The sequence below is a fragment of the Anopheles marshallii genome, chromosome 2, assembly GCF_943734725.1.
Source record: "Anopheles marshallii chromosome 2, idAnoMarsDA_429_01, whole genome shotgun sequence".
Lineage (NCBI taxonomy): Eukaryota > Metazoa > Arthropoda > Insecta > Diptera > Culicidae > Anopheles > Anopheles marshallii.
Genome location: NC_071326.1, coordinates 55,584,926 through 55,595,692, shown reverse-complemented (window position 1 = coordinate 55,595,692; position 10,767 = coordinate 55,584,926). Strand labels below are relative to the sequence as shown.

Here is a 10,767-nt window from a genome sequence, read left to right as displayed (position 1 = left end):
CTTCCAAACACCGAAGTTTGCTTCCGAACTGATCGGCGATCGTGTAAAGTGTTATCACCAAACAAAAAGTGACCAACGCTGTAGTTTCGTGGCTAGTTTTGGGTTCGTGCCTAGTTGCAATCGTGACGATAACGAATAACAGTGTTTGTATGTTTGATCGAGTTCCAACTTCGTCTCTCAGATCTGTTTCTGTCTGTAGACACTAGTTCAGGAAGGAAATATTCTGACGATTGCAAAAGAAACTTCTAGGGTTCAGTGGTGTGAACGTTGAAAACGTGATTTTGGATTGTTTCCAAGAGGAAAATTATCGATGGCTGTTGCTAGCTTAAATATGTCTCCCATCTTCAGCGGATACCCCTTCCAAGGTAAGTTCCGAGTCTCGCTTAGCCGACGGTAAAGGAGTGAGTAAATAGTTCGAAGAAGTTGGAACAGTTCGTTTAATTTAGGATTAATAGCATAACAGCATATGCTTCGTTCGATTGGAACTTTATTCTGGGGTGTGATCAAGATCATAAATCATTCATTACATCTTCGGATAACGGTGTGAAACTGAAATCGATAGCTAAACATAATTAGGATCACACACAACAGCTGCGTAGCACATGTATTGATCTATGGAGGTGTAACTGGTGTTGCTCGGAAACAAAAAGAAATTGGACATTTTTACCTAGATCCGAATATTTCGGAAGATATCAAATGAACCGGTAGCAATAGATGGTTCAAACGAAATAACTACAAATCGTTACGTCATGGAATCATCGCACTTTCATTTCGATATTAAAGTGAACAGTATTTTTGCCTTCCACTTTGTTTTGTGAGGTAAACTAGTTCATATGTTCCTTCGATCCCATTCTCAAAGATCTACCTGAACCATCGTGGTAGATCATTTCTCCCACATGCTGCTTCTGACGTTTACAAGATTAATGGTTGTAAATATTTTATTGTTGGTTATTGTGCGCTTCTCATGCTACGTAATAAACCCGAAAGATCAAGCCCACACGTTCCATTCAATTAGCTTTGAAAAGGGATTTTCCTGTTAAAGCGACCGGCAAGTAGAACGGCGATTATGAGGGTTTTAAAGAAATTCAAATTAAGAACAGAACTTGCCTAAACAAAAACGAAATTTTCATCTTTCTCGATCGTCCGTTGTACGACCGTGGAGTTGGTGAAGATAACCACCACCAAATGAGTGTCAGAATGGTTACTTAGAGATCAGGATTTCCTGAATGGAATGACCACGGTCAACTCGCCGTCGGGGAAATTGGCTGGAAAGCATGAGAGAGAATGGAATCCCAACTGACCACGCTTAAACTTCAAGCTTCAAGCTTCAGGCTGTCATTGTTGTTTTCAAGTTGGACTCTGCAGCGGAGCACATCGATCGTAAAATTCGACAGACAGTATGGCGCGTCATAACGCGGGAACGTAAGTCTTACTATGGTTTATGCAAAAGTACTTTACGCCTGAGTTTGGTGCTTTTGCGAACACAGGACCGAACGAAGACGCTCCCGCTGACGACAGCGTTGATGATGCTGATGATCATGATGATCTTCGGTGTTCGTTTTGGCGTTGCTTTTCAAGCTCCCAAACGCCTTCCGATCCCGCCGCGAGACACGGGCGGCATGCTGGCTTTGATGTTATTTTTGTAATTCCTGTTTCTCAACAACACAACAACAGCTTAAGAAGCTAGCGCGTCACATTCCACCCGGCGATGGCCATACGGTTCACGGGCAGTGGTCTGCCCAACGCTCAGACGGTGTTGTTCATCGGCATTCGTACAGTCAGCTTTGAGCGACCTTAAAGGTGAGCTAGATGTTCGGCTGAAGCTGAACCTGGAGCGGCTTTCGAAGGGAACCCTCAGTCCTTCATAATGATAATGTAATGGGTGCTCCGGAATATTTTATTACTTTCTTCCTTGCAAGAAAAGGGGAGTTGGGTGAGGGTGGGGAAGTAACTACATAACCCACGGTCCCTTGGGAGAGCAAAACAAAAAAGGCTCGAGATCAGCCAAAAGCAGATCGTTGATCGCAAGAACACGAATAGCAACGCGCACCGTTGTTATTTCGGTCGTGATCAAACCCTCTCGGCTTCAAAAGCCTAACCCACGATACGCACCCAGTATCTTGGCCAGTGTATCAGCCTCAATTGGCGAAACCTGCTTTCAACACGTTTTTCCGTTCTGCCCGCAATGCGTCATCTTTCCATATGCCACACGTACGCGTGAAATAAATCGTCAGGAATTTATTGATGCTCACATCGGTCCTCTCGCCGCTGGAATTCCTACGCGAAGTTTCACACTAACGGCAGCATGCGATAGAGATAGTCAGTACAGGAAAGAACTACAGGAAAGCAAGAGAAAGGAATGCTTACACTAATGCAATAATTTATATGGATGTTTAATATATTTATAAACTAAATGATCAATTTATATGATAAAGCACTGTGGGCGATGGAACGATAGATGATAAAGGAGGGCAAACAGCAAAAGCTTCATCGTCGCATCCACTTCTTGCAGTTATGAGACCTCGTGTCGGTGCTTTCAGATCAGCAGAAAAGGCGTTTTTGGGTTGTGCAACAAATCCCCTCTGGGGTCGAGCGATACATTTTAATCAATTGATCAAATTTGGATATCGCTTCTTCGCTTGCAGATGGTTTGGTAGCTATTTTTCATCGCATCCATCCATTACATTGGATGCTCGCGCACTGCGCGCAGTGTTTAATGAAACTACACCGGCCAGCACTTGGCTGTCTGGTAGGCCGGCTCTGCAAGCAAGAAATCGAAACCTGCATGCGCCAATGTTCCGAAACGGATGATCATTCAACTAATTTATCTTTTCAACGCCGGCTCCTTGGGGAACATTCAGAAGATCATCGTGAGAAATGAGCACGGAACAGTGGTAGTTTATCGTTGTGGTTTACAACAATGACGAAATTTATGAAATGCTGATGGAACAATATTAGTCAGTTGCACGAATGACATTATTCGGTGCATTCTAGTGTGACAGCTTCAGTAAAGTCGAACTTTAAATGATTGAGTAATTGTGTATCGTCCCGATTTGCAGAGTTAACGTTGGGTGTATAAAGTTAGAGCAAGGCCGAGTAGTAGCAACACTGCATATTCAGGTAACAACAAAACGACTTATCTTATTCACCTCTTTTGAGGGTCCTCAGCGAATTGGAAATCAAACAACGCGATCGCAACTGCCGAGGTGTGTAATTACGTTATATCACGAAACCTGTAATTGAGTTACTGATTGATCGATGCATGATGGGTGCCGATCGATAGCTCTTTCCTTTCACTCAATCGTATGTTTATGTGGATGTGCTGTATCTATAATTTGGAGGAACACGTTCAGAAGCATCGATACAAACATCATTAGCTTCATGATTTTTCTTTACGCGTCCAACATGTATAACTCGCATCGCCCAAAGGTGTACAGAGTGCGGAAAGTGCATGTATGATATGCAAGAGCTAGACAGTAGTTTAATTCACTATGAAACATGAAATGGCTTCTGTTTGTATTGTTAGAGCGCTTTCCAGTACAATTAATTTTATCAACCACCGTAGCGAAAGTGTTTATCAGTTACATCTTTCCACAAAATTAGGAAAAACGTTTGCGATGATACCAGAAAGACCATTAAATTCAAATTAGGCTAGTACAAATTTGCTTCTGTTTCACGTTTGCGTTTAGATGGACTGGAAAGCCAGCGGACGTTTAGATTTTATGAATTCGTTGATCAGCCACCGAAAGGGGGAAAGAATTGGTGTTAACAAATGGTAACATCAGAATGTTCAACCTTTTCCGCTGGTGCGCTTTACAGTAGGAATGATAAATGGACAGTTCCCCACACAAAGCTGGTGCTCTAATAAGCGTAACCCATGGAAAGGTATCAAGGTACAGAGTGCTTGGGGATTTCTTTCAACCCAAACATTTTTGTTGTTTCCTTTTTTTAACCTCCAGGAACTGATGGGGAAATCCAAAAGAAACAGTAGTCTAATGATCCTGTTGGTGTGATTTTTTGGCTGTAGCTGTAGTGTTAAAAAAGAGCTGTTGTTAAGTTGCGTGTGTATATTAATTTATTGCAATTTACGCCTAATTGAAGCCACTATTAAGCATTCTGCGGAAAGCGAGCCCATCAGGCAACAGATTTTGTTCGAGCCAGTGATGCAAACTCCAGTAAACCGGTTACAGAACGGAAGAAAACAAAGCACGAAGGCGAAAGCATATCATTTAACTTTTCATCGACATGATTGATTTGATTAAAGTCAAACACGTGAAGGGAGAGAGAAAAGAAAAAGCAATTGGTTTTTGAATTTCCAACCAACCGTCATTCTTGTGCATTGGGCTTGCAATGGTTTCAACGGGTGTATGATAAAATCGTTTACTACTCTTACACCGGAAGCATTCCTGTCGAACGTGTCTGGATCGCCCCGAAGGCAGCGGAAGTTGTTTTAATTGATCTAAAGTTCTCACCCAATCACTGTTCGCGACACACCTGAAATGTTTATAATCCGGCAACCGGGTTGGGAACTACTCAATCAAACACCTAAGGAAGTCGTTACAGACGATGAAGGCGGTAAGCGATCTAAGAAGAAAAGGGCCACTAATGTGACCGAACAATGTGACACCATGCTAGCGCCTTGCTGCACCCGAAACACGAGCCGTCCTTGTTCAACACCATTTCACTGCGGCGGTCTTTCGTACGATCGCTTTGATCATGAGCTGAGGGTTATCCTATAGGACTTAGGAGCAGAAAAATCGGTTCGCTGAGTGTGGTCCTGGGTGTGCTGTGTGACAATGTGTCGACGAACATGACACGACCCATTTGTATCGTATGCTTTGTGGCAGACATTCTAGACTACCTTTTCAAACTTCTTCTAACTTTCCGTTTCTACTGGCTACATCGACAATAGCTTTAACGATCCGTTTTCTTTTGCCGATTTTTCTCATTTCTAACTTGCCACAGGCCAGGGACGTGTGAACCAGCTAGGTGGAGTATTTATCAACGGACGACCTTTGCCGAATCACATCAGACTTCGCATCGTGGAAATGGCGGCCTCGGGAGTACGACCCTGTGTTATTTCGCGACAGTTACGAGTATCGCACGGTTGCGTGTCGAAAATTCTGAACCGATACCAGGAAACGGGTTCCATCCGCCCAGGAGTAATCGGCGGTTCTAAACCACGCGTGTCAACTCCGGAAATTGAAGCTCGTATCGAGGAACTGCGCAAGGCGAATCCCGGCATATTCAGTTGGGAAATTCGTGATAAATTGATTAAGGATGGACTGTGCGACAAAACTTCCGCTCCGTCCGTCAGTTCCATCAGTCGCCTGCTACGAGGTGGTCGCCGCGACGATGTGGATATGCATGGCAATCATTCGATCAATGGCATCCTGGGAGGTTCCTCGTGTGATGAGGACAGCGAAACCGAATCTGAACCCGGAATTACGCTGAAGCGCAAACAACGCCGATCCAGGACAACCTTCAACGGCGAACAGCTGGAAGCATTAGAAATTGCCTTCAGCCGTACTCAGTACCCGGACGTGTATACGCGTGAAGAACTCGCCCAGAAGACTAAATTGACCGAGGCACGGGTGCAGGTGTGGTTCTCTAATAGACGTGCCCGCCTACGCAAGCACATGAGCTCCCAGCAAATGGTGGCTTTCGGTGCCTCTCAGTATCCTTCGCAATTCGAGCAACAGGCCGCTGCCGTGGCTGCTGTTACTGCGTCATCCGGAACTGGGTCGGGTTCACCAATGGGGGCAGGCGCCTGGTCGCAGTGCTACTCATCGTCACCGAACCAAGCTGCTTCAATCCATGCATCGTCACAATCGTCCTACAACCCGCTGGCCCAAACAATGATCCATCCCACCTCAGCTACCATGAGCCCTCCGGCTTCGATGAGTCCGCCTAGCTCCATCAGCCCACCGGTGTCGCATGCCGGAGCTCACTCCACCTCTGCGTCACCCATTCCACACACTTCCGCAACTAGTGGAATCACCGTAGCCGGTAATGGCACACAGTCGACCGGATACAACTACTTCTCCATGTTGGACAGCAACCCGCAACATGTCCAGTTGCATCCACATCACGCCCACGCCACCCATCACCATGCCGGTCAAATTAGTGCCGCTCAATCGTACGCAACAGTCTACTCACCCGCCACAACCACCGCCAACATTGATACCAACACGCAGTGGCAACGTTCTGGCAGCGTTTCGCACAAATCCTCCGCCAGCGAGTGGGACGCTTATAGGTAGGTTGACTTTATGGCCTTTTGGTGGGATGGCTTTACCTTCCGGTGGTTTTTTTAAACTTCACATTCTTCCCCGTGCAAGTGGACTGCAATTAATCAGCTTTTATCTCTTTTCCTGTTTCTTCCCTACGTTTAGCTCATTTTTCTCCAACAACATGAGCCACCATCATGCACACAGCCACCCACACTACTCGTCGGCGGCGGCAGCTGCAGCGGTAGCGGCCGAGGCTAAGTCTGGCTATCCCTACTTCGGGCAGCTAGGAGGACTAGAAATGAGTCGACTGCACTGTTAGAACTATGCTGGGTGTAATGGTTTATAGTGTTCGGTAAAACCTTCAGAGAGTCAGGAGTCAGTTCAGACATCGGAATTAGAGAGTGTGTAACAACACATGCACTGGAGCCTTTTTTAGACCACATAATATCAACAGGATTGATAGATGATTTCACGTAGAAATATCAATCTGAATAATTTATCATTTCGCTTACCGTTGTAATAAACTATTTTTACAATGTTACCACTTATGATATATTTTTTTGATTAAGTTAGAATTAATTCTTTCACATATCCTTCATCGAAAATTTCAACTTTTTGCAACACTCTTTCGAAAACTAATGTTTATTGTAGCGATTGGAAAGTGTTATTTGTATATCAGTATACTATGCGCTCTGTACACTCAATACTAAAATTCTTGTACATTTATTTAGGTGATAGAAGTATAATTTATAATTAAATTAATACCCGAAGATTGTACTGACTACAGTTAAGACATTGACTTTATAAAGAATAAATTCAGATCAATTTATGTTAAACATTCTAAAAACCCGTTTTGATTTTTTGTGCTGATAAATATCACCAATCACAACACAAAGAGACAAATTTGTTGACATAAGAGTTGTCAATCTAGTACAAATAACAAATCAATATTTCATTTTACATTAAATCTGAAACCTAATAAATTTAGTCACCTCCTTTACGAAAAAACAAATATTATCACCGCATACCATCGATTTATGTGTGAAACATGTGGTGGTTTGTAGATTTCACATGAAATCCTGGTTTGTGATTTCCCTCAAAAATGATCTTTACGTGCTGGCATAGAACCATCCATCAATGCGACACAATAAATCAGGCTTGATAACTCTCGACCACGAATGCATGTAATAGCATCTGACACGTACGAACACCGAGCGATGTAACACCGATGTACAAGAATGTGTGAGAGATGGAACTGAAGCTTTGTTACCGTCCCGATCATATTACATTGTGAACTATCTATAATGTACCATCCCACCATTTGACGTGCTGATGAACTGCTGCCGTGCTGCGTATTGGAAATGTTCAGCGTGAAGAAAAAAAAAGTCACAAAAATGCTAAATATTTATGGCCAATCATCCCGGAACGGTGTTCGACACACGAAGGCTACACGAGCATCGTCCAGACATGTTTATGGCGGACCATGGATGGGTCGGTTGTAAACTGTTTATTCAACCTTGTTATCGCCGCTTGATGCCTAGGCCGTCCTTTGTGATAGAAGGGAACGAGGCAGGAAGAAATTAGGAGTCAAATGAGATTTTTCCTCAGTTGCGTTTCCAAGCCAATGCATACCTCCAAGAAACTGACTAGGAAATAAAGTTCAATGAATACTCGTAGCACCATTCTGGGGTAAGAACCCAATAAAACAACTTAAGCAGTATGGAGTCCTCATCCTGTGCTGGGCGATTTTCCTTTTAACAAACGGGGCATCCTTGCCATTGCTCGAACTTGCTCAAGCTCATACGCTTCCAAGTGGCTTGCAGCGAACGAACGGAAAAAGGACATTCCGGGACAAATTCCAAGCAATGCTCCTTCTGTCCCAAACATGTTGGTACTGCTTAAGGCTCATTACCATTCTTCGGTCGTGCCTCTGCGTTTGTGTATGTGTGGGTGTGTGTGTGTGTATGCGTGGGTCATGATAGCACCAACCTCTGCACAAGCTCGTAAGCCTTGAACCATCACTAAAGCCTTAATTATTTGCCATCGCCTCGGGTGGCAATTTAGAACTAGCAGGACACACGTTATGGGATCTGATGATGACAAGACGCACACTGTGCGGATGGATTGTTCACATTTCAACACTCACTCGGAGGGCCCGTAGCTTACAGCTTCTAGCTTTGTACTCATTGACATCATGAGGGAACCCAGCGGGAATGGAAGGCTAAAAATTCTAGGACCTTGGACTACGAATCCCTGCAATAACACAGCTAGCACCGCTAACGTTTCGTAGCTCCGTGAGTGGCAAAGATAACGTGCCTGCCATGATAATGTGATGAGCAATGGAAGCAGGAGTGAGAGAGAAGCTTTTCGAGCGCTTTTGTCGTACACTTTACCGCTTTCACAGCATCGAAAGGAACAGACATTGTGGAAATTAATGAATTTTTTGGTTTCATGGATAATTTTTGTTGCTGCATTCCATGCCGGAAGCAGTTTCGTTTGCTTTTCATTCAAGCGATTGTTTTCCTTGACTCCTTCAGTGATGACCTCCCATTGGCGAGGGACAGTTTACTGGTTTGCTAGCGTGTTGGATGAGCACACTAGAATGAAGTAGTTTGGACGGTTTTTAGAATAGTAGCGAAGGACATGGTTTCACGGGATTTCACACCGATGTACCAAGATGTTGTATGGAAAAAAACAAATAAAAAAAAATAAAAAACACTTATAAAGGACTTTTTCCATTATAATTCTTGTCTTTCCATCTGCAAACTTATCTACGGAACTATTCGTTTGTTAATGGCAATGATCACAGTTTCAGGAGAGCAGTGCCTCACGATGAAAAACCTGTTCGCAAGCAATACATTGACCCTCGGTATAGAACATTTGCGCACTTCTTTACAATGCTTTTTTTTAATGACAATCATTACTTTTGTCCTCAAATAGCAAAGAATGATTAAATGGTACAACATTTTCAAAAATGTTTCCATTTCACTTTGCATCGTCTTTGAGGATCAAGTGCATCTTAGTCATAGTTAATTGCAATTTTGAACAAGAGCATTCACATCTTTTCCTTGTCTGTGAATGTTTGCGAATAGCGCATCATACTGCTTCCAAGCAGATTCTCACAAAACTGGGCTAAGCCACTCCACTGACCTTTTTGTGAACATAGTACAATATAGAACAAGGGCACCATTCGTTCCCTTTGTGCTGATGTCCTATCCTGAAAGTGAGGGTATTAGATTTTGTTAAGCTGCTTTAGCTGCTCGGTTCATGTCGTCCAACGATTGACATTGTTTCGCAGCATATATGAGAGGGCATGTGAGTTATATGTGCTTCCAACTATGCATATGTGCCTTCTTTACATCCTTGCAAATTAAGCGAAACCAACACCTTCACATAACACTTGCACGGATGGGCGAAATGCGCATTCTATTTCGTAGATTACCCCGTAAGAATTAAACGGATCAGCAAATTCGGTAATATACCTTCACTCAAGTTTGACCAATAAAAAGTGCAAACGTTCCAGTGGCAGAAAATCGCAGGGAAGGACGGAAGGCTGAGAAAGGATTTTAAGCTTGCTGGTTTCTTTTACAAGAAACTCTTTGCATAGAAATAGACATACACGCTCTTAAACACAATGGTGTCGTCGGCCGGAAGGGAATTGGATTTTAAATGGAAAACGGCCACTTGAATTACAATTCACCACATGAGAACTACCATCTGAAGCTCATCCTATTGAGTCTACCATTTTGCAAACGTAATCTGCCATTGTTGCAATTCAATTATCTTTTAGAGTCCGCCACCCAGTCCACCAAAGGATCTGGAAACATTGTTGTTCCACGTGAAGATCGGCCTCACGTAAGTAAATTATTACTGGCAGCTGTGACATCCTGGGTTACAATATTCTTTGGGCGATTAGTTTGGGCTGTACTAGAACAACCGGCAATCAGTAATAAATTCTGATGTTGGATTTCTCATTAAAGTTCGGCATATTCTGATAGCGCTCTAGCGGTAAAAGAATGTTTTTCATGTCTAGACATTGCTGTGCTATCTTAGAAACTGGAAGATAAGGGTGAGTTTAGTTGCATAAAATGATCACCCATGAAAAGAGATGCTCTCAGACATATGGAACAACGTTACCAAGCGAATCTTTTCTTACGAGAGTTTTAAACCAAAGGTGTGGCTAAATTGCTGCACCTGGTGCTTCTGACCAAGAGCGATAGCACACAAAGATACGATAATCAGACACGGACAGTCTGTTATGTGATACTTTGCTGCATTTTATTTCTCTCTTCTTTCTGTATTTTATTCTGCGGAAGCGGCTTGGGCTAAAGGTGGGTTAAACTGAGAATGGACTACCTATAATGATACCTGTTGTGGGCATCGTCAATAACACGGTTTTCATCATCCTTAATATAATCATTGTATCGAGTGATTCTAACCCAATTGAAAGTAGAAGCCATTTAACTTTGCTGCTAGAGTGTCTGTTTATTGACACGATGATGGGTTATAAAACCGTGTTTCTGTCAAAGTTCTGATG

The 10,767-nt window shown here is 43.3% G+C and overlaps 1 protein-coding gene across 1 annotated transcript; it reads left to right on the top strand.

The window, feature by feature from the left end:
- The first annotated feature begins 310 nt into the window (after positions 1–310).
- LOC128707226 (protein gooseberry) lies at positions 311–6,549 on the top strand. Its single transcript, XM_053802175.1, has 3 exons — positions 311–365; positions 4,966–6,256; positions 6,393–6,549. The coding sequence occupies exons 1-3, from the start codon at positions 311–313 to the stop codon at positions 6,547–6,549; spliced, it is 1,503 nt and encodes a 500-aa protein (XP_053658150.1).
- The last annotated feature ends 4,218 nt before the right edge of the window (positions 6,550–10,767 follow it).